General features: G+C 34.7%; 1 protein-coding gene across 1 annotated transcript; it reads right to left on the bottom strand.

The window, feature by feature from the left end:
- Nucleotides 1-3,577: 3,577 nt before the first annotated feature.
- tedc1 (tubulin epsilon and delta complex 1) lies at nucleotides 3,578-25,212 on the bottom strand. The gene is made up of 8 exons (XM_056477782.1): nucleotides 25,023-25,212; nucleotides 23,755-23,845; nucleotides 23,463-23,674; nucleotides 19,252-19,428; nucleotides 17,744-17,833; nucleotides 11,813-11,899; nucleotides 8,124-8,324; nucleotides 3,578-4,345 (listed from the first exon to the last, which is right to left on the bottom strand). The coding sequence occupies exons 1-8, from the start codon at nucleotides 25,152-25,154 to the stop codon at nucleotides 3,983-3,985; spliced, it is 1,353 nt and encodes a 450-aa protein (XP_056333757.1). The 5' UTR covers nucleotides 25,155-25,212; the 3' UTR covers nucleotides 3,578-3,982.
- Between the last annotated feature and the right edge of the window lie 570 nt (nucleotides 25,213-25,782).

Below are 25,782 nucleotides of genomic sequence, written 5' to 3'. Positions count from 1 at the left end.
TCAGTCTTGCCCTTGAAAAGGCGAAATCCTCTCATGTTATGAATCGCTCAGTACAACTGGGTTTGGATCTCGGCAGGGAGCTGCTAATCATTACTGGGGTTTGATTTTTCCTAACTTCGATTCTAACTTCCACAGGTTCTGAAAGCAACAGACAGAATGACCTACTTTGGAAACTCTGTGCTGTTTTGCTCTCTAAAAGTGGCAGGGATTTTCAAAAAAATGGTTTCAAAATGTCTTCCATTTCCTCTAGCGCACCACAAAGCACAGGGATGTTCAGAGGTCAGCCATTTGCTTGAGTCATTTAGAGTCGTTTTTCAGAGTGTAGCTTGATGCTTTCTGTTCTCAAAACAACGTTTTTCATGGCAAGTATTCAAGTACAGACAAAAGTCTTTTTTAAGCCATTTCCATTTTCCAAAGAAAGTCATTCACACTGCATCAAACACTTTAAATGCATACAAATTAACAGCAAAATAGTCTATAAATAGTTTTAAAGAGATTCCTAAATGAAAATCATCTTTATGTTATTCCAGTGCCATATCTTTTTCAGACCACAAAAGTAAAATGAAAAAAAAAAAACACCCAAAAATGAAATCTCTGTCATTGTTTACTTACCCATAACTTGTTTAAAACTTATCCGAGATGTTTTTTTTTTCTTCTGTTGAAAACAAAAGAAGCTATTTTAAAGAATGTGGGTTGATGGTACCCACTGACCTCCATACTTTAGTGTTTTCCACCTATATGAAAGCCAATAGGTACCATCAACCAGCAGTTTTCAAAGTGTAGTTTATTTATAAACTATTTTGGAGAGGGGCATGTGTTTATGATTGATCACGGCTGGAGCCGCACTAGCTAATACACGTTTCACCAATCACATGATTCCTAACTCACAATAAATAACCAAAGTTTCTTTCTTCAGTTATCTTCACCTTGAAGAATCCCCCCTTCCTCCCCTACTCCTCCTCCTTTCCCTTAATAGGTTGGTATGGCAGCTCAGTGGTAAGCACTGTTGCCTCACAGCAAAACGTCACTGGTTCAAGTTCTTAACAGGCCAGTTGATGTTTCTATGCAGAGTTTGCATGTTCTCCCCGTGTAGATTTCCCCCAGGTTCTCCGGTTTTCTCCCACAGCCCAAACACATGCGTCATAAGTGAATTGACCAATCTAAATTGGCACTATAGCCGAGCTCTTGACCAGCAGTATATCTCTATATAGCAATTCCTATTTTGTCATTAGCCTTAAATAAGGGGGAGTTCTTGAGAACTACCTGAGCTCAAACCTCCTTCTAGCCCTGCAACTGGAGGAAGCCCCAGGCTTGAGGATCTTATGAGCTCAGGGCTCTCTCCCGGAACAGCATGCCAAACTCGCTTTATAATCAATCATCAGCTAAGTGTGAACTCTTAAAATATCTTCTTTCCTGTTCAACAGAAAAAAATAGGGCTGTCACTATATCACAATATATTTTTTGTTGTACGATATATTGCACCAAAATATATTGCAATAAATTATATTCTTGTCATTTTATGACCATTTTATGCAATTATAATGCCAAAATGACAATATAATATCATCATGATGCAAGTACACTCTTCCAAAAACACATAATACTTTATTCTTAAGAATATTTCATTTAATTAGTCATTAACAAATCAATAATTAGTCATTGGAATCATAATGTTAAAGTGCGTATCCTAAACAAATAAATAATCATAAATGCTAACAAAAGGGGAAAGGTAAAAAGTAACAGAGACTGTGATATCTGGTACCAGATCTACAGTATTTTCAGTTGTCAGACACCCACATGAAAATATACTAAAAATGATTTTATAGTAAATACTATAGTGTTTTTTTAATCATACTAACACTGACACCTCCAATATAGCTAAACAGCTAAAATGTTTCTAGAATAGTTTTTTTATTTTATGTATTTATAAACAAATAAGATATATTTTACATCCCCAAAAATGATTAAGGTTATGTCCATTTGTTGTCGATATATTGATGATTGTAACAGGCATAGACATAAACACATAACTGTTTAAAACCCCACGAGGGATAGTAAATGGTGAGGTCATTTTAATTTTGGGCGAACTATCACATGTGGTAGTTAACTCCAACTCATGTTCTTGATAAGCCAAACTTAAACAAACGGCAAACACAAAGGCTACAAATCTCCAAAAAAATTATCCATGTATTTCCTTCCCTGAACTCAATATCACTGGACTAGAACTCTGGTTGTCAGATGAAAGTAAACATGCAGTTGCAGTGAACACGATGCATATATTTATCAGTGAAAAAGAAAAAATATATAAATAAATAAAATAACTGGATTGTGTTTTGTGTTCTCACAACCTGAGCTCTTTCTGGGATAGTCAGAAGTGAACAGTTACACAAAAGCTAACTGTCAAGGTCAGGATTTTCATTAAATATTCATTAAAGTTTGTTTTTAACCAAACCCTACTGTATTCCTTCCGAACACTTGGAATAAATACAGTTGAAGTCCAAATTATTAGCTTCTGTTTGAATTTTTTTATATTTCTCAAATGATGTTTAACAGAGCAAGGAAATTTTCACAGTATGTCTGATAAAAAATTTTCTTCTGGAGAAAGTCTTTAATGTTTTATTTCAGCTACAGTAAAAGCAGTTCTTAATTTTTTAAAAACCATTTTAAGGTCAAAATTATTAACCCCTATAAGCTATTTTTTTTCGGTAGTCTACAGAACAAACCATCATTATACAATAACTTGCCTAATTACCCTTAACCTGCCTAGTTAACCTAATTAACCTAGTTAAGCCTTTAAATGTCACTTTAAGCTGTATAGAAGTGTCTTGAAAAATATCTAGTCAAATATTATTTACTGTCATCATGGCAAATATAAAACAAATCAGTTAATAGAAGGGGGGGGGGGTGGCTAATAATTCTGACTCTGTTGTGTAATTTTAATTTTTTTTTATTTTATTATTATTTTTTTAAGCTTAAGCTGCTGTTCGCTATTTCATGTTTTAATTAGGAAAAATGTTGGACTTTTAAAGACATTTTTAAGACCATTATGAATGAAAATGTATTTTAACTCATTTTGATACAGGGCTAAATGCTAAGGAGTTTTTTGAATGACCCAGTCGGAAAAGATTTTTATTTGCCCTATCAAACGTTTTTAATATAATTTAATAAATTTAATAATACAATAATAATAATTTAATAATTAACAAAATATTTTAATATTTTAGTTAATCCTGAGCAAAATATTTGAAATATTGTGCCAACACAAGCAAGCTCTAGTTGTATACATACACTTTTTTCAACATAACCTTTCTTAAAAAAAAAAAAAAAAAAAAAAAAAAAAAAAAAAAAAAAAAAAAAAAAAAAAAAACAAAACAAAACAAAACAAAACAAACAAAAAAATCATAAACTAAATGTACTGTATGCACAACAGTCTGACCAGTTCAGCTTCCTCAACAGTAAATACATGGAGAACTTTTAAACAAATCATATATTTTATTGTTAAACCATTATGATAAATAGAGTTAAAAATTACATTCTTAAATAAAATAAAAATTTTATTGAGATGGATTGTTGGTGATTGGATGGGTATTGGCCAGATTGGGTAGCTATATACACTAACAAAAGAAAATTAAGACCTATTTTCAAAAGATTTAAGACCTACAACAAAATGTAAGACTTTTTAAGGCCTAAAATTTAGTTTTTGAGATTTAAGACATTTTAAGACTTTGTAAGACCCCGTGGACACCCTGTATTCACACAAGCTTAAAAGCAGGGCTTGTTTTAATATATCCTTTAATCGTACAAAAAGGAACGAAAGGCATACAAAGTTAACACAACATGGGAGGTCTCATATCTCATTTTGGGGTGAACCATCTCTATAATTCATCAGAAAAAGTGAGAAACCAAAATTCACTTATTTCGCTTTCAAAACGCAGCTTTAGGTCAGAATCCCAGTCCATATATAGTGGCCCAAGAAGTCTGTTTATCTCTTAATTGGCGGGATGAGGATCACCCCCTCCATTGTGCTGGCCTGGCTTTGCAATTCCACTCTCATATTTTGCCTCAATCGCTCCAGCTGCCATTGCAGAACAGCCTCTCTCTCCCTCAGCTCGCCCAGAACCGTAGATGCCTGGAGCTTCCCAGCTGTCACTGCCAGGCCAGGTTCTGCACTGTGGAACCTGCGAGGTGGCTTTGTGGGCTGTGGATCCTGGAGACATGGCACAAAGCCTCTTGATGTGATTGCGGATGTGTTACTAAGACGCAGACCCTCTAAATAACCCGCAACAGTCTTCTCCACCTCCATTCTCTGCCTGTCAGAAAGCAGAGAAGCCCCGTGATGTCCCCCCTAATGAGAAGAAGAGCTTGCTTAGACCAATGATCTGGAATACTGATCAAACATCAAATGGATACTTATATCAAAAAGAACTGTACTGCGCCATCCCAAATGATCAGGTGTGTGGGAGAGTAAACGTCAGCGTATATGTCTTGCATCACAAGGAATGCGTTTAGAATTGATGGGAGGAAAAAAAATCAGCCTCAGACATTCAGAATAAGGCCTCAGTCGAGACAGACGGTCATTTATCATAATAGGTCATGGTTGCTGGTGGTTGTGCCACTTAATTATCCATCAGACCAACCACATTGAATTTCCATGTAATGAAGCGCAATACATTCAGGCAACATTAGGACGCAATGGTGAGATGACCTAGTTTTTATAGATTTTTTTCTTTTTACCTCATTATAGGGATATTAAAACACCTCTGAACACTGCTAGAAAAGCCTTTGAACAGGTAATAAAAAGGAGGTAGTTTTCATGTGCACAGAATTAATCCTTTTCCCTCTGGAACTAAAAGCTATGGAAACATAAATGAAGGTAATATTATTAATAATTTGTATTCTTATTATTAATAATATTGATAATAACATTACTTTCATATGATGAAAACCCTAGTAGTAGATTTGTACAATAATAATAATAAAAATCATTAATCAATGATCAACAAATCTACACTTTTATTATTATGATTATTATTTATTATGATTAATAATAACAATAATAATAATAATAAAGATAATAATAATACTACTTTTATAATATTAAAGAGCCCCTACAATTGGGTTTTTGAAATTAGTTTTCAGTAAGTGTGTAACAGCTCTAAGTGAATGAAAATATCCATCTTAGGTTTAATCCAGCTGAGGTTTAAATCTGAAAGTGCACCGTGTTTAAAACTATTGATTTTTTAACAAAATAGTCGACTCACGAGTTGAATAAATGAATCCTGCTGGGTTTGGATCTTTTGCTTAAAACGTGTCGATATCGATAAGGTACATCACCAAATATAAAGTGTCGTTAAAACATGAACAAGCTTTTCCCTTCAGACACTAGCGGAGCGCAGGGGATCATGGGACTGATCATGACACGAAGAAGATGATCACTGACAGATGGAGATTCTGCGGGGAATAAAGGATTCTGATGATTGATACAATAACCTATTGCAATTACAGCCATTTGCTAATAAACGCAGCAGCAGCAGAGACTATTATGTGTGGGACTTTGTCAGACTTTGACAAGGAGTTGTCAGTAACTGTTACAGTTCATATGGAGCAGTTTTTTCTTCCTCCGGATCATAGCATGTAATTAAAACTGTTGCGTAATTTTCTGTAGTTTGCAAAATATGTATTTAATTGTATGTTGTAACTTGTAATCGCTTCATGCAGCTAGTAATCATGTATCTATTTTGATCAGTGCTTGTACTGTATCTCTCAGGTTAAATCTTTTTGAGCTATTTACATATTGTGTCCAAAACCACGTTGAAAACGTGACTTGTGCTTCTTCCTTTACCGACTTAAACGCGTTTCTGAACTCGCAATACTCTGCCGTTTGTCTCTGCTATGGCCGCCATAAACTGCTCCTACACAAGTGCGGCGCGGTCAATTTTCAAAATAGTTCAACTTTTGCCACTGTGTGGATTAATACTGAATGTGTGTCGTTGTTATTACTTGTGGTTAAGTTTAAGAATAGAGTAATATGCTGGTGTTTAACTGCATTGCTTTAATGCATTCCTGCATTGGGCTCTCACATACTCTATGTGCAACTTCATAGCCATGGTGGGCGATTCTCTCTGTCTCATCGGACCAATCACAGCAGATTAGCCTGAAGCTAAAGAGAGGTTTGGGAACAAATGAATCGCTGAACAAATCATATGAGAGTCGTTGGGATAATTAGGCAAAAATAAATGCATATTATAAGACAATGAAAGTGTTTTTTGACCTTGCATGTATATCAGCCTGTTGTTTGAGACCCCAAAACCAAAATATGACCTTTTATAATGCATAATAGGGGCTCTTTAAAACCCTAGTAGAGGATTTGTACCACTGTGTTTTATAGTAATATTATTATTATTAATAATAATCATTATAATAATAAGAAAAGATCATTAATCAACGATCTACAAATCTACACCATTCTCATGATTATTATTATTATAGATTAGATTAGATTCAACTTTATTGTCATTACATATGTACAAGTACAAGGCAACGAAATGCAGTTTAGATCTAACCAGAAGCGCAATAGCAGCAAGTACAGGATATAGGTATAAGTTATGAAGTGCAATTATAGAAAACTAAACAATGGTTAATATTTACAGATGGATGTACTATGAACATTATATTCATTCATTTATTCATTTTCTTTTCGGCTTAGTCCCTTTATTAATTTTGGGTTGCCCTTCCGGCTGCAACCCATCACTGGGAAACATCCATACACACTCATTCACACACATACACTATGGACAATTAGCCTTCCCAATTCACCTGTACCGCATATGTCTTTGGACTGTGGGGAAAACCGGAGCACCCGGAGGAAACCCACGTGAACATGGGGAGAACATGCAAACTCCACACAGAAATGCTAACTGACCCAGCCGAGACTCGAGCCAGCAACATTTTTGCTGTGAGGCGAACAGGCTACCCACTGTGCCACCATGCAGCCCACATTATATACAGGTTGTATTAACTATGGGCAGAGATTTAGAATAGGTGAATACATTTACAGGTCGCTATTAATACTAGATAGATAGGAACATAATTACAAATGTATAGACCATTTTTTATTTTTATTTTTTTTAGTTTATTTGTTTACAGGGTCAATGCACATTAGTAAACATTACTGTAAAATGTGCCAGAATTAGCCAAGAATGGCTATTTTTTATCTGTAGACCCCTTACAGAATGTTAAGTCACACCTAAAATAGAAGCACAGAATAATAACATAAAATTCAATTTGATATATAAAATACAATTAAAAAGTAAAAACAACAGACTGATGGCAGCAGAAAAGAACAAAAGGTGTCAAGAATACAGTACTAATGCTGACAATGCTGATTTGTCACCAATCAATTTTTAACAAAAGACTGAAAAAAACAAAAAGTAAGTGATCTTTTGATTGTTGGTGGGATGGAGTGCCATTCTCTAGCAGCTTTCACTGAAAATACTGACTGACTAAATCCATTTTGATGGATGTAAACAATAGAAATGGTCCTTACTTATTTCCTGTTTTACATTTTTAATTTCTATAGCTTCCGAGAATCCAAAAAGGTCTACATATTGATAAATAATGTTATGATAGCTCTTTTGAAGTGAAGGTATGATTAAATTGTTTTGTGTTACAGTTGTGAAATAGTTTGACAACAAGCAGGAAATGTTCATGGGCCAATGACATCACCATATGAAATGGTCTGTATGTGCAGTGGATACAGTATGTACAATTCAAGATGAATTAGTGCCACGAAGTGCAATGAATATGTACAACTTTAATTACTATTATTATTGTACTTTCTTTGTGTATTTTTGTGTTTGCAATATCCCATGTAATACATTAGAAGTACTTTAAAACTGAAATGGAGAGGGAATGAGAAATAAAGCGTAGAAGTATCCTATCAGTGTGGGACCGAGGTTATATAAATCTTAACTTAGGCTGTCAACATCTCAAGCACCCAAACTGACAGAACTTGAAATTGAAAACTTTATGAATATCATGCTGCGAAACCTGACCTTATTATAAGTTGAAGTCTTCCCGTCGGCACTTATGCGGGTGGATCTTGCCTAGTGGCTGGTCATTACCTGTGAGGCGAGTGTGGACTGCTCTATTCTTCTGGCTCTCAGTTCTGTCTGCAGCCTTAGCAACATCTTGTCAAGTTGTCTGACTGCTCTTCTGGTCTTGTCGCCATGGGGACACGTCGCCGTGACAGTTTGCCCCCCTGGTGGCCAAACGGCTGGCTCCACCTCGGACGCATCAGTAAGGGAGCTGTCCATCACACTGTCCTGCATGGAGAATTGAAAAATATGGCACAAGTGCAACAGGTCTGGCAGGAAAAAAAAAATATTCTGAGGTAACAGAGATGCAGTTTGCTCAAGCTCGAGAGTTTGGCCAAAGCAATTATATAGTCTTTGGATAAATTCACTAAAAAGTTATATGAGAATTCTGTTTGATGCAGATTGATGTACTTTATTTCTGTCATGATTCTCTCAATCAAATTAATCAGACAATGTTTTTTTTCCTGAAGGTGTTTTTCCTCCAAAGCATTGTTAACAAACAATCGCAAGGTAGCAACATGACCAATGATTCACGCGTTTCCTGAAATAATGGTTACTTACAACAAATATTCACGAACATTGATTCAAAACTGGAACTTGGGCTGCACAATTAACTAAAAAAAGATCTCAATTCAACAACCCACACGATCTTAATCCATCATCTCTACGATTCAGCCAATTATATTTTCAAGTTCGGGAGGTCGCACAAGTTGTTTTATATCTGTTGCTCAGCAACATGGACACCTCCAAATGGTGTTAAAAGTGTCACATACTATATTTATAAAGTATAATTCACCCGAAAAGGTAATTTCTGTCTAAATGTAATGACACGTGAGCTGACGCACTGTTTGTTTACTACTGAGAGGACGTGCACGTGCCAGCAAATGATCGCTTTAGTGAATGATACGTTAGTAAACAGAACCTGCATAGGCTGTGAATAACAGGTAATAAAGTTATTAAAAGACGTTCAGTTTGTTGCACAAATCGATCTTTTGAGACCTACGTGGGAAGTATGATTTGCATGTATGTTTTTTCTTTGAAGTGACGGCAGCCATGACATGAACCGCACTCGGCAATGAAAGTAAAACCAAAAGTGCTACATGATTTAAATCTCAAATGTAACACATTAACGTCTCAAACTGCCAACCCGCGGACCATTTAAATAAATATTTATTTATTTTATATATCCCTCCTTGTTGTAGTGTTATAAAAAAAATTTGAGAAGAACAATTACCAGTAAAGTCACTAAAGTTACCCAATCTGCTATCTGTTAAACATTTGGTTAAGCAACAATTGATTGGGACAGAATAATAATAATCATTATGCCTATTATTAAATTGTAGTATTATTATAGCAATTTATATACATTATATATTATATATTTATACTCCTTCAATATGTACAATAAGAAACAAAATGAAGGAGCTTTGACTGCATATACTCTAGGGAAGAATGTCTGGGTGCATTAATTATATCAGGTTTCCACTTTTTTGTTGTGCTTGAACGTTAAAGCGGCCCTCCTATGAATTGCCAGTCACTGATATGGCCCCCCCACCAATTTGAGTATGCGACCCCTGATTTAAACGATCATATCGCATTTTAGAGTTATGATTATGACAAGCATTTAATATGTTTTTTCTTTCATAGCGAACACAAAGTGTTGTGCATGAAAATAATTGTTTAACAGTGTCTGAATAACTACTCTAGCCTATATAATGTTGAATATAATGCATGAGGTAATCTGATAATAACAAATGTCTGATCTTACTAGTGAATAAAATCGGCTATTAATGTTGTCAATGACAGATTGCAAGCATGTCTCAAACATAATAATTCCACTTAAGAACAAATAATAGTTGTATTCTGATGTCATCACTTTACTGTGCATTAATAACCAGGATAAATTTAAAGTCTATTCAAATCCACCATTCCAAGTCTATACAAAATGTAGCATTTTAACCAACAGTAGACCTACACATAGGCTTAATATTATTATTGTTTATCTTACCATATGTTTAAAAAATAACAGCCTACTCATATTAACCTTGAGAATTGTGAAAAAATCATGATCTTGATTTTAAGAAACTCCTAGCTCTTGGTAGCTCCTTGGTTAACGCTTGGACACACCAATTTGACATTCAGCTATCAAACAAAGTTGTACCATTGTTGAGAATAAGTAAAAATACAAATACATGTTTAAAAATAAAATTAATTAATAACCCTTCTAGGCATGAGACGATAACCGTTTTCAAGATATTCCTACGGTATGTGTACAATTTTTTACAAGTTTTTTTTGTTTGTTTCCAAATATGTCATTTTAAATTGTGAAGAAATCTGTGTTTTTGAAACTGATGAAGACAGCATTTTCATTATTCAGCCTGACATGTTTACTGCTCCAAAATATTTTAAATGTTTCTCAAATTAATAACAATGTATTGTGTTTAAAGGGGAAAAGGTTTTAGTTTTTTTACCCAGACATTTAAAAATTATATTTTTTAGAGCAGTAACTGCAATACTGTTAAACTGTGATATCTTTATCCAAGGTAATCATACCGCCAGCATCTTATACCGGCCCATGCCTAAACCCTACATACCAATGTTTTCTTGTTAATACTATTCTATAACAACATGTTCCAATATGTCAGAAGAACTCAATGGAAAACGTTTGGGGTAGAAGATCCAGTTCTCTCAAAATCAGACTTTATGATGCAACTCTCAAGAAAAAAAATTGATTGTGTAAGAACCTAATCAACAGCAGCTCAACCGATAGCCGGAGCTCTGTATCTGGTTCTATCCCTCTTGTGTGGACAATGACAAAACAATCTTGCCCAAATAGCACTCCATCCCCAAAATGTTTGGCTTTCATCAAGGACTATAGATTTCCCATTGACGCAGTGAGCATGCTATTTGATTTCCATTTCCCTTCTTCCTGTTCTTTGAACTGGGGATCTTCAGTCTGCGTTTAAAGATTCCAGACGGAATTCTTCACTAAAAGGCTTCAGAAATTGAATTAGCAGTAGTTCTACAACTCCGTTTGACAAAGGCTGTAATTGTGTGAAACATCTTAATGCGCTTTATTCTGATTGTGTGACATCGAGCCGCAACATAAAAAGACTTGTAAGAGTAAAGTAATCAATGCAATAGTCTGATATGCTGAAAGTGGGAAAACAAAAGCCCTCCAACGTTTGTCCAACTCAAAGACACCCATGAGCTCACCATTCTCGCTGATTCTGGCAGTTAAAACATTGCAATTTTACTTCAAAATGCCCACTGAGAGTGAAAAATGAAACCACTGGCAAGTGCTCAGGACCCACTCCCGCTAGTCGGGGACTTCTTTACAACTTCATTTCAAATTGGAAAGATGCCAGTGTGAGTAAGGGCTCTTGTCTGCCAGATTCACAGTCCTGGAGTGCCAGTGCATCACTGTGAGTGACAACTCAAAGCTGGACAAGGTTACTGCGGGCAGACTGGCAGTCTGGCTCTTCCAAAAACAGTGGGCTAATATACATATTAGATTTAGCATCGCTAGTAACTTCTCAGAGTAAACTAATTTGGTCATGTCGAAAACTCTCACCCATCTGTCTCCACGAATTGCCCATGTATAAATACCTGAGGCTGAGCAGCAATATGACAGTGTGAACAAACAGAATATTACATAAAGGAGCATGAGTGTGAATCTCACATTCTTCCCTGCATAGAAAGCACAGCAGACATACCATCCAGCACCAGAATAAAGGCTCATGGAGTTTCCAATCCAGATACGCCTCCAGAATTTCATTCAGCGCTTGAATCCGCTCCAGCTCCTGAAATAAAACGCAACAAACAATCCTAAATTACACGCAGGGCAGCTCTGTTGTTTTTAAACAATAAAACCCCCAGTGGCTCTACAGTGTAAGTACAGTTTTGTGCACACTTGGCAAATGCTTTGATCTGTACTCAGAAGCAATTTTTCCCCTGTAGGAGCTTGACTAATACTGCACGTCTCTGCGGTTAGACAGAAGGGCTCCAGGGACTTAGGCTGATAACTCCTCTCAGCACCCCACACAGGCTGAAGGGCAATGGGGAGGGAGAGCGATCCCTGAGCTGCCCAGCATAACTTATAGAAGAGAGATCTATTAGCCTGTGTCTGTACGGATCTCACACTGTATACTTCACACACTCAGAGCTGACAGCCCAAGGTCCAGTCTACCTGGAGAAAGCTATTAGTTAACAAGCAGGACATACTACCGGACGCAATTCCAAATGCGCAATCTTTTGCTTGTGGGCACTTGACACTCGTAGCAGGTTGTTTTGAGGCAATAATACATGAAATTTGACTGATTACGTTGAAGTTACAGAAACAAAAGAATGGATGAAGGCACAAAAATGTGCAAAGGCACTATTATGAATGGGAAGAAGTAAAGAATTGGATGGTGGTAATAAATCTAATATGATATAGTGATGACATTAAGTTGCTCAATGATGTGTTAGTAGGCCATTTTTGTTCCTGATACACTGGAGTATGTGGCAGTATGCAATTACGGTGCAACATGATACAGTTTCAGGAAAAATGCTGTTAACTTTGACAGAAACATTCAGTCAGAACATACTGATATTTAACATACAGGTAAAGGTAAGAAAGATTTCACTATTGCTTTCACTGCCATCCTGAAAAAAAAAAATAAAAAAATTAAGCAAATAATAAAGCATTGTGGTGCACATTATTATTAGGACAAAATAGTTTCTTAGTAACCAAAATAGCAATACGGATCAGTTTGTCATTTCATTTTAGTCTTTTTGTCTATTCTTATTAATAAAGCCAAAACATTGATTAATGTTCATAGTTTAATTACAAACTGTTAAATAATTCATAAATATATTTTAATCTAATGTTTAGCATAATGTTCATTTATTAACAGACTTCTGTTCGGTGGTTTGGGGTTCATAAATCTGCATATATTCATAAAAACAGTGATGTTGTGCAACATTTTTACAACTTAACATACTTTGTTTCTAGTTTAATACATAATTAATTCCTTTGATGGAAAAGCTGAATTTTTAGCAGTCCTTGCTATATTTTTAGTAGTCATAAAAGTCTTAAGTGTCAACTCACCCTTCAGAAATCATTCATTTCTGTTTATTTTCAATTAATTTATTTAATTTATATATGAAAAAAGGATTTTATAACATGACTAACTAAATTATGTGATTTCAATCCATCAATCAATAAAAAAAAATCCTCATCTTCATGTTGAAAACAACTGGTAACATCATGTCACCAGTGTTGGGCATTCAAAAGAGTAATTACTGAAAGTTACTAGTTACTTCTCACAAACATTAACTGAGTTATATATTTATACAAGTAACTAATAACCAGTAACTATTGAGTTTCTTTAAAAAAAATGTAATTTGTCAAGTGACTATAAAATAAATATAAAACATTGTACACTAATCTACACTATTTTTATGTTGTTGTGAGACAATGTGAGAGACACCGGCAGCATGTCCTCAACTATATATCTAGATATTATTTTGCTATAGTCATAAATGTTTGCGATGGAGAAAAATTAAGTTTTGTTTGCTTTGACGCCGTGGCTTCGTCTTCTCCTTTGGTAGCACGCCTCACGCTATTACCTGTGTAGTCACTAATTTTGTGGCGGAATCTAATGACGTGAGGTGCTCCATTAGATTACAATTAATTGTCACCAATGCAGAGAGACTCTTTTTTTTCCTGGGCATAAACTGCACGATGCATAAACTGTCTTGCCTTTCACCTCAACGAGGGAAAAGTAGTGCTTTTTTTTTGTATATTTTTGTCTTTGTGGATTTTTCTTGCAAGCAACAATTGGCTGTAAGCGCGCACGCAAGCACAATTTCAATATATGATGACAAACGTTCAATTTAACGTTATTAGGCCTAAATAATGGCCTATATTTTAAAATATACTGCTACATATGTAGCCTATTGAGACGATCTGCAATTTCTTGTCAGCCTTCTCTCTTGCTTTGTTGCAAGCTGTAGTTTTTGATTATTATGTTTATATTATTATATTTTTGAACTTTAAAAAAACAAACATTGCTCATTCGCTGTGCACATAGCTGTGTCTCATTTCAGAGCTTTCTTTCATCGTAGTTGCCATGGAAGCACGCAACATAATCGATGCATCTATGCTCGACCTTCAGGGTTTCAGTAACGTGCACGAGCAGTTATCTAGATTATTTAAACTGAGGTCAGATCAAATGGTCTTCAACTTGCTGTTATGGAACCAATTTAAGTGTGGACGTTTAGTTCGGCTCATTGAAGTCGTGTTTGTGACTTTATTCCCCGCTTTTCTAAATGACTTTTATGAAACAGCATCAGGTCGTTGGTGTGTGCCATTGACTGTGCGTGTGCTTGTGTGAACACCCATCCTACTCTGCCTCTGATTGGCAAATGATGGAAATGTACTCTAACTAAGCCAAACATCAGATTCTCAGTTACACCACGTTCACAGACACATCATCATAACTGGTTGGTTACGTGTCCTGCACCACCCCCAAACACACACACACACACACACCCCAGAGAAAGAGAAATGAAAACCGCTTCAGAGTTGTCAATTATAGTAATGTAGGGCTGCGCAGTTAATCGAACATCCGATTTCGATTTTGGCTTCTAACGATTATAAAAAATATTAATCGAGATAAACGATTATTGCATTATATACCGCCCCCTTTCCAATTGTACACATTTGTTGCTCTGCAAAGCTCAGTTCCACGCGAAAATGACTAAAAGCATGTACTGTAATGTAACGTTTGCAGCACAGGATGTGCGTCATTCATGTTTTTTAAAAGCCCGAAAGAGCGCAGGCTGTTGTGTGTGTGCGTGCTTAGCCTCGGAGACAAGCAGAGCACACACATCTAATGCCATCTTAATGGGAGCGCTTTAATGGTCAAATACATGCACATTTGTGTCAGAGCGCGGTGTTTAGTGATTACTCATATTAACCCTCATTTGTGTAATAAACAAACAAGTTGAGAATCAAAAGACATGTGAAAGAGAAACCATATCAGAGCCGCACTATTCTTAAAGTGACAGTCCTTCTTGACTGAAGGACTTTTGTAGCTGAAGATTTTTTCTTACAGTGAAGATGCTTAAAGCAGTTTGTTTCATATTTTTATTCTATTGTATTTATTTTCCTTTCCTTATTTACAGGGAGGAAAATAACTGTGCATATAAACAGTTAAAGTCAGAATTATTAGCCCCCCTGAATTATTAGCGACCCTTTCCACGCAATTTTTGTTTAATGGAAAGATTTATTTTCAACCCATTTTAAAACATAATAGATTTAACAGCTCATTTCTAATAACTGATTTCTTTTATCTTTGCTAAGATAACAGCACATTTTATTTTACTAGATATTTTTCAAGATACTAGTACTCAGCTTAAAGTGACATTCAGAGGCTTAATTAGGGTAATTAGGCAAGTCACTGTATAACAGTAGTTTCTTCTGCAGACAATCAAAAATATATATTGCTTAAGGGGGCTAATAACACTGAGCTAATAAAATACGTTTCAAAATATTTAAACCTGCTTTTATTCTAGCCGAAATAAAACAAATAAGCCTTTCTCCAGAAGAAAAAAATATTTATTTATATATATATATATATATATATATTTATATATATATATATATATATATATATAAATTAATCACAGGAGGGCGAATAATTTTGACTGATAATCGTTTTGAATAATCATGATTACAATTATGACCAAAATAATCGTCATTATGATTTTTCCCATAATCGAGCAGCCCTATACGCAAATTTTATTGTCAGTAAAGATAACTGCGTTGTAACAGGGGAAACAGTAACTTATTACTGAAAAACGTATCGCTGTTAGTAACGCCGTTTATTTATACAGGGTTTCTGCAGGTTTCAATAAGTTAAATTTAAGACTTTAAGACATTTTTAAGACCATTATGAATGAAAGCTTAGACTTATACAGGGCTAAATGTGAAGGATTTTTTCTGAATATCCATCTAGAAAAGATTTTCACTAGCCCTTTTAATAATTTTCAAATATACCCATTCACAAACCCTATAACTCGTTCCACGAATAGAACAAAACATAGCTGTCAGTTACTTCAGTCTACAATAATAATAATTTAATAATAAAAAATGTCCGCTTGTTAAGTGGTGACGTGTTGGTGACGTATGTAATACTGTTTCCGGGTCCTTTCTGTTTCTGGCCACTCATTTGAATTGACAAAATATTTGTTTATGGCCTTTTTAGTCATATCACACATTAAAGTGAATTTTATATAAAGTTATAGTGTACACAACAATCTCTGGGCTTGTTGCATCACAAATACCAACATTGTAACAATTTCTAAAAAGATCACACTTCAAAATTCACAGAAAGAATCTGCCCATTGGTTATTAGGCATGGACATATATATTGCGATTGTGATTTTCGAAAGTATTACATCACTTTGTAAACATTTATTATCTCCTCATACAGTTTGATAAAGCACTTGGACCCAGAAGCCGCTTTGCGTGACGTCACACTTAACAAGCGGATAGGTCAGGTCAGTATCCTCAGCAGTAAATAAACTTTTAAGAAATTAAACTATATACTATAAACTAAAAATAAACTATAAAGAACTTTTAAGCAAATGTTACTGTAAGCAATTAAATGCTTAAAAAAAAAAATGTTAAAAGTTTTATTGAGATGGACTGTTGGTAAATGCATGGGTGTTAATGGCCAGATTGGGTAGCTATACATGAACAAAGAAAAATTAAGACCTTTTAAAAAAAGATTTTAGACCTACAACACAATATTTCAGTAGATTTAAGACTTTTAAGGCCTAAAATTTAGTTTTTGAGATTTAAGACTTTTTAAGATGCCGCAGATACCCTGTTATAGTGCTGTTATTCCAATCACAATGAGGTTTAGATAATAAACAAATGCTGTATTATATTTCAATAATCCTTCTTGTTAAAAAAAGAACCTGATCCCTAGGCAGAAACATAAAAAAACTCTTCTTTTTTACGCACTTTCACTATTTCCTACCTTTTTTTTCACATATTTTCCCCCAAACACTCTAAACAACCTGCTTGACAAAAACAGCCCCTTCATTAGATGTCAGAAGGGAGACTTTTTCTGAGATAAAATACTCTAACAAAGCCTCTAAAGAACAAGAGAACAGGAAAGGGAACAGGAGAAAGTAGGCCTTTTGACTTTAAAGATCAAGATCCTGTTCAAACGAGCAGGATTTCCCACCTTGTCAATCTGACACACAAAAAAATGGGACGGCAGGTACGCTGAGGTAGATGCTTCATTACAACCTTCTCTTGAAAAAGCCAGGGGATGAAAAACACATTGACAGCTGCGTGCAATCATTCGCCGATTGAAATGAGCTTGTTACCTAGCTTACGGCAGTTATTATCGAGCGCTGATCACCATATGCGCTGATGACGGATAGAAGCACTTAACCCACACCGAAGGAATACAAATGCGATGAGAAATCTCTGGAGAGAATCTAAATGAGTAAAAGGTGTCACTTGTCATGTAATAACAATGATCAAGGGGCTGAAGTCATAACACTTGCCCAGTAGGACATCCTAAGACTGACATGTTCTGGTGTCCATATTTCATAAAAAAGCGCCAGAGTTTTCATGTCACCTTGTCAAGTGCAGTGGATGTCATGTTGGTTTGATGGGAACCAGTGGCATGAGGATGACGAACAGCAGAGGGACTGATACTGGAGATGACCTAGAGAAATAGATCACAGGATATTTTTCACATTTATATTCAGATATGCTATTTTCATCATTTCACAATATAACAATTCTAAATTACAAGATATAAGCTGAGAATTTTCAGAAAAACATAACAAAATATAAACATGTGAAATCTAAAGTTGGTTTTACTTGCAAATCTAAGTTCATGGGCCTATCATACACCCAGCGCATTAAGGTGCAAGACATGTATGGTGTGATTTCTTGCTATTTGCAGACCAGCGCAACAGTCATTTTCACATTTTGTGTTTTTTGAACACACTTCGTTATTATTGTTCATTTATTTGTTTGCTGGAAATTAGAACTGAATTTAGAAATAGTTTTGAAACAAATCTTAGCGCTTAACAAACTAAATTAATTATGTATCGGCTAATGGATGTCTGCGCGTACAACACGTTTCCCTATCCATGAGAGTGAAAGTGAAAGTAAATAATGAGGAGGCTCATCTCTCATTCTCACGCTGCAGATGCTCTGTTTAACTGTTTTCTCTCTAGTGAAGGGTTCAGTTTTTCCACTTACAAAGTCCGCTATGTAAATAGAAAATGCCCCATGGCGCGACGCAACTGAATCTTAAAGGGAATGGGAGATGAGACTCTGATTGGTTCTCAAAACACACCTATAACTCATTAAGAGAATAATCTCAACCCTGTAAGACCATGTGTCGTGGCGCAAAGAGGATTTTTCCATCCTTAAAATAGCAAAAGTGGATTCTGAAACGCCCTTACAGCCATACAGCAGTGGATATTAATGTGTATCCTGTCACATTTGTCGTGCAAAAACAATGCAGAGCTAAAGGCGCACGCTGTCTGTGTGTGTGTGTATCGGTGCATGTGCGTGAACTTTGTAATGACATTGTTAGTGACTCATCGTTGCAATTCCACAACAAATGCATCAAATACTTATTGGTATAGTTAATACTGTAGTATTTCTCACAAACGTTACGTGAGATCTGCTTCCTTCATGTCTGTCTGTTGCCTGACGCAGCTGAGGGCGGAGATTGAGGCACACTGACAGGCACGTGGGAACAGTGGGCAGGGAGGACTAGCATTAAAGGCACAGTCCAAAAAAAAAAAAACACAAACTTTTGAAAGGTATAATAAATAATCTGATGGGTGTTTAGAGCTGAAACTTTACAAACACATTCTGGAGACACAAAAAAATTATATTAAATCTGGAAAAAGGGGTAAACTAGGTGCCCTTTAACTGAAATAAACAAAGAAATCAAAAACCTATCAGTGCAATATAATCTTCTTTTTTCATGCAATTACGAACTTTTATGTAGTAAATCAGAATTGTTTTATTTCTTGCCTCAATTGTGTGGGAAATGCGTCAAAATTGTATGATATACACTTAATATAATTTTTTAACTGTTTTCATAGTTGAGTGACTCACCCTGTGGGTGAATTTGGACCTTTCCTCCTGGGCTGAAAGTAAGCTTTTCCACTGGAGTCTCAGTTTCCCATAGTGCCACTGCAGCGCTTGAAGTTCTTGATCCTTCTTCACCGCGAGTTCTTCACCTGATCCACATGCCATTAGATCATCCTGCCCACTAATTAGACCCTGGGGGATCTTATAGGTCCACAAACATGTTATGAAAAATAATTACAATAGCTATACAGGAACATTCTACTAGTATTAAAACAACCTCTCTAGGCAAAATGTACAAATTCGTAAAACAAAAATAAATATCTAAAAGAAGAATCCTTCAATAAAAAATGGTTTTAACCCCAGTGGAGACATGCACCCCAAGCTGCTTCTAGGGGAGATTTTGATTTTGCTTTGTTAAACCCATAAAACTGAAATTATTACTCAGGGATGATGAAAGATTAAGAAAAAACAATATAATGCTTTTATCCTTATAAGTAATTAACAGTTTAAAACAGTGCTACTTTCAGTGATGGTTTAGAAGTTAATTACAGCAGTCTGTAAACTACAGTATCATTCAAAAGCATATTGTCACCAAAATAGTTATAAGATGTTTCTAAAGTCTCCTACGCCTCTATCAAGACAGCATTTGTTTGATCAAGAATCCAGTTAATGTGGAATATATTGTAATTACAAATAAAAAGAAAAGGATTTCTGTTTGACTGCCTTTTAAAACATTATTTCTGTGGTCACAAAGATGAATTTTCAACAGCCATTACTTCAGGCTTCAGTGTCTCAAGATCCTTCAGAAATTATTCTAATATGCTGATGTGGTGCTCAATATGCTGATTTATGTGCACATGCTCAGAGACACCTTAAAGACGTAGATTCATGCAGCAAGTGTTTTAAGAGACTTTGCAAAACTCCCTTTTTGCCTAATAGATGTCTTTATGTGGGTCTTAAAGAACAATCATTTTTTTCTTCTTCTGTGTTATATTATGCATTCAATTATTATCGGGATACTAATGTATGCTGATAAAAGCTAGAAACAAAAGCAAAACATTTTGGTTTGGTATAATAATGGCTTTTGGCAGTGCATAAACCAAGTCTGAAAACACTGACTCATCTAATTAATAAACTTAAAATTGATCCAAAAATCTAACAGGATTTTAAATCATTCTGCTCTCTTTCAATTTCATTTAAAGACAATTCGATTAGTTCAAATAAGAGAAAGCAAAAGCTAAAGTGAGCTGTGCTTGCCAAACTCACCACCACAGTGGTTGCCAGAGTGTTGTTATATGATTTGTGGGGTGTTCTGGTGGTTGCTAGCTTACTTGCTACAAACAAAAGAGCTCATCTTGAGAAAATTATCCTCAATGTACGTTCACAAGTTTTTTTTGTCCATGTTTTTTTTTTTTATCTTCACATAAATCAGATTCCTTTTATTCACAGTACGATACTTCTCCACAAAGTATACTACTGTTTGTGATAATACTATTTGTGAATTAATCAATGTCTATAGCATAAACAGTACAAAATAAATTAAACTGATGTATACTTAGAGACAGTTCACCCCAAAAAATGAATCTTTACTCACTGTTTACACTCCCTTAAGGGGTTTCAAAGCTTAATGAGGTTCTTTATGCTGTTGAACACAAAAGAAGATATTTTCTAAATGTTTAGAAACATGTAACCATTGACTTCCATATACAAATACTATAGAAGTCAATGGTTACAGGTTTCCAGCAGTTTTCAAAATAGCTTCTTTTGAGCTCAAGAGAAAATATCAACTCAACCAGGTTTGTGACAAGTGGAGTAAATAATGACATCATTTTCATTTTTAAGTGAACTATCCCTTTAAGAATGGTAGCATTAGCATCTGTCTCTTAGGAATGTCACCTAATGTAAGTCTTGATATGTACAAAATGAGGTTTTTCAATTTTCTCATTTTTGATGCACGAAAATGTATAATTTAACAATGGATCTCAGATAAGGCTCCCTCTGTTGGGATATGGCATCAAACTATTCTTGAATGTGTGTTGTTAGATTATCTGACATGTATAGTCTGTGATAAAAATGGAGTTTTTCATAAAATTTGGGAACCTTTCTTGACATATGTTATATGACATATGACATTTTGATACTGCTACTATCCTGAAAAGAGGATTTATTTAAGAATATCATGGCTGGTTTGTTTTTTACCACTTACTGTTAATACTTCAATATTCTTTTATTTTTCCAGATCTACCGAACTCCTATGTACAGTTGAAGTCAGAATTATTAGCCCCCTACCCCCCCCCCCCCCCCCCCCCCCCCCCCCCCGGTTATTTTTCCCCAAAATCTATTTAACAGACAGATTTTCAACACATTTCTAAACATAATAGTTTTAATAACTCATTTCTAATAAACGGTTTATTTAATCTTTGCCATGATGACAGTGAATGACATTTTACTAGATGTTTTTCAAGACACTTCTATACAGCTTAAAGTGACATTTAAAGGCGTAACTAGGTCAATTAGGTTAACTAGGCAGGTTAGGATAATTAGGCAAGTTATTGTATAACGATGGTTTGTTCTGTAGACAACCAAAAAAATACAGTTTAAAGGGGCTAATAATTTTGACCTTTAAAATGGTCAATAAACAAAATAAAAACTGCTTTTATTCTAGTCGAAATAAAGCAAATAAGACTTTCTCTAGAAGAAAAAAATATTATCAGACACACTGTGAAAATTTCCTTGCTCTGTTAAACATTATTAGGGAAAAATTTGAAAAAGAAAAAAATTCAAAGGGGGGGGGGGGGGGGGTCTGGGGCTAATAATTCAGACTTCAACTGTATGCATATGTGCACCTGTAACCCCTATTTGTGAGCTGAACTGCATTTTCTTTTTTGTTTGTTTTTTTGTGTTTTTTCATATTTTTGTTGTTTTTTTATTATCTGCTGTTGTCATTGTAACATCACTATTTTGCAAAGATGCTATTTTCAATTCAATTCAATTCACCTTTATTTGTATAGCGCTTATACAATGTAGATTGTGTCAAAGCAGCTTCACATAAAAGGTCACAGTAAATAGGAACAGTGTAGTTCAGTTTGTAGTGTTTAAAATCATATATCCCTTTTCATATATCCTATATTTCTTTATAAAAGCAAAAACTTAATAAAAAAACATACATGCATACTTACATATAGTATACAGTGCTCAGCATACATAAGTACACCCCTCACAAATCTGTCTTTTAAATTCATACTTTTAATAGGAAGCAATACAATATTATATTTGTGCATATACATTGGATTAGTCAGTACTAAAGCCAAATCTGAAGCTTATCTAATAAAATAACTGACGATAATGGTCCAAAAACTAGTACACCCAAATTTATATGTTTAAAGAAAAATATTAAATACAATTTAAAAAAAAAAAAGAGAAAAAAAATCAAGAGAAGCAAAAAAAGTAAAAAATTTGTTTAAATTTTGTAGGTTGTAATTTATTTTTGCAATATTTTGCTTGAATTTAATTGTATTATGTTTCAATTTCTAAATATGTTTTATGACTAAAATATTATTTTAAGAAACATATCCGTTTAATAAATCTGTTTTTGTTTAAATGCACCAAAATACATTGCCTTTATTAACTGAGAAATGGATGAAAATATTAGTTATCAAAATGGGGTATACTCAATTATGCTGAGCACTGTGTATATACACACACACACACACACACATACATACATACATACATACATACATACATATATATATATATATACACACACACGCACACACACACACAAAACAGTATCATTCTCTCTATCTACAGTATGATCAAAAGTCATGTACCTCCATTAGATTTGTTTTTTTTTCAGACTCAACCAATTTGGCTTTCAAAAGGAGTGAAACAGCCTTACAAATTGATCCTAATAGTAAACAGGATTTTATTCAGTGTGTTTCACTCATGATTGCTTTTCATTAGAATTGTATTAGATTAGTCAGCCAAACCACAAGTTAACTCTTTAGCATCTTGTGTAATGATCTCGAGATGCTGCTAATGTGATTTAAAAAATCAACACAGTTCCTTTTTTAACTAATATGTGGTACAAAATAAGTGTCTGTAGTGTTATTCTGCTCTCTGCTGGCCTTATATAAAACAACACATGCTCTTTTTACATTGCTAACACTGAAAGCAAAGAGCAAATTTTGCTATCTTCCCTATTATCAGACCCCCATAAACCCAGGTCTCACCGTTGGTGCAGAAGAGAGTGTGTCTAACTGATAAATCTTCTCTGCCAGCAGGAAGTCCAGCAGATTTCCCGATGCCAGCAGCCAGCCGAGCGCCAGCAGCAGATCTCGGCTCTCCATCTCCTCTATGTGACTCGTGGGCCTGGGCTCCACCACCCATGGAGCCCCATAGCCACAGTAACACAGAGCACTCCTCACAAACAGCAGCTGTGTGTCTGCAAGCACAACACGGTGGGTAGCACAAACAGCAATGCATCACATATGGACTGCAGTTACAGGCAATGATCAATTTTACCAAACTCTTGGTGTTTAGAGTCCCGGCACGCACAGTCCAGTGCAAAGGCTCTCTGCAGAAGCCTATTTAACAAACTCCACATGTCCACCACCTGAAAGCAAAGTAGATTTTTTAAGCACACTAAGCAAGGTTTATCTAGTTAATCATGAGTTATCTATCAAAATATAATAAATTAAATTATAAAGAGAGAGAGATACGCAGTGCTGCTGTATAATGATGGTACTGTTTGATATTTTCATAACATCTTTTATTGGGGGGTTTAGAGTAGACATGGGACCAGTTTCAAGGTTTACCGTGGTTTGGAAAAGTCAAGGTTTTAAAACTGCAAAAAAATAAAAAATAACTAAATCTGTTATATCGTTCCTAAGGTATATTTAAAGTTTTTTTTAAGTGTTTTGAAACTAACGAAGCTAGCAGAAGCCAATAATTTATTTGAATTATTTAGCCTGACATGTTTACTGTTCCAAAATATTATAAATGTTTCCTAAAATATATTGTGTTCAAAAGGGCAAGAAAAGTTGTTGTTTTTTCCCCCAAGACATTTAAAAATAAGTTATTTTAGAGCAGTAATCACAATACCGTGATATTTTTATTCAAGGATATCATATCATCAGAATCTTATACTGGTCCATGCCTAGTTTAGAGTCTTTTAGATGCCACAGACCCCAAATATGACCATTCACGTGTGAGGGACCCTCACCCTAAGTTGTAAAAAGATATCTATATAGATGCTATAGAGTATAGCCTGATTATACAATGAAAAACTACTATGTCAATTGCTTACTATATTATGCTTATCAAACATCTCTAAAAATATGTTTGAAATAACATTTTCAAAGTTTCAATATTTTTTTTCTATTTAATATAGTACTGTATTTATTCATTCACACATCTATATTGACATATTGTTTTTGTTACATATTGTAATCAAATTGTTACTTATGTAGCTTCGTACTTCTAATTTATACATATGTCGTGTCAATAAAAGGTATAATTTATTTAAACTGTATTTAGCATCTATCTATCTATCTATCTATCTATCTATCTATCTATCTATCTATCTATCTATCTATCTATCTATCTATCTATCTATCAATCTATTATCACTGACGGACTTAATTGTATAATAAGCGTGCTATTATTTTACAGGTATTATTTTATAGGTAACTTTAAATAACAAAGGTGAAATATCATTATATTATCATTTTATAAGCAAGTTAACGTTAAATAATTTCAAGAAACATTAGAAATGGCCATTCGGGTCTTACCGCATCTTTTCTGTTGAATTTGGCTCTCCTGAACGTCTCAGCTGTCGGAATCGACTCGACGTCTAATCCAGACAGTAGTTTACAGAGCGATGTTATGACTTCTTTCACTTTTACACTCTTTGCGCGCTGCATTTTTGCTTATAATACTTAAATTTTGCTTGTTGACAGCAGCAATGGTCGTTAAGCAACAGTCACTTCCTAGTTGAGGGACTTCAGGCTATTTTGATTAGTTGTCGTTTTGGCGCGGTAAATGATTGACGTGAGTTCTGACCAATAAGAACTGTAGACAGCCCACTTTTTTTGGTTACGTCATACTTCGCGAAGTTGATTAATCTGTATATCGTTTTATTTATTTTATAACAAACAAAATAAGAGAAGTTACCTTTAAACTGATTCATAGATGCTATCCAGACAAGTGTAACGTCATCTCCTTAAAAGGCTTAAGAATGATATTAACATCAACTGTTCTTTTTGCTTAGTGAATCCTGAAACTTCTGTTCATTTATTTTGGAACTGCCCTCATTCAATGACATGTGATGTTCTTAATTTTATAAAAGATTATGTGAAGGCAGATTTTGAATTTACATATAAGAATGTTATCTTTGGTTTCCATGAATGCAAAAAGGAAAATAATACTTATTTCATACATTTATTTTTTGTTGGCCAAATTTCATATTCACAAGAGCAAGTTTTCTAAGTATAAACATTTTTTTCCCAAATTTAAAATTGAAATGAAAATGTATTTTGAGTCTATTGAGGG

This window comes from Danio aesculapii, chromosome 17 (genome assembly GCF_903798145.1).
Source record: "Danio aesculapii chromosome 17, fDanAes4.1, whole genome shotgun sequence".
NCBI lineage: Eukaryota > Metazoa > Chordata > Actinopteri > Cypriniformes > Danionidae > Danio > Danio aesculapii.
This window is presented reverse-complemented; position numbering and strand designations above follow the sequence as displayed.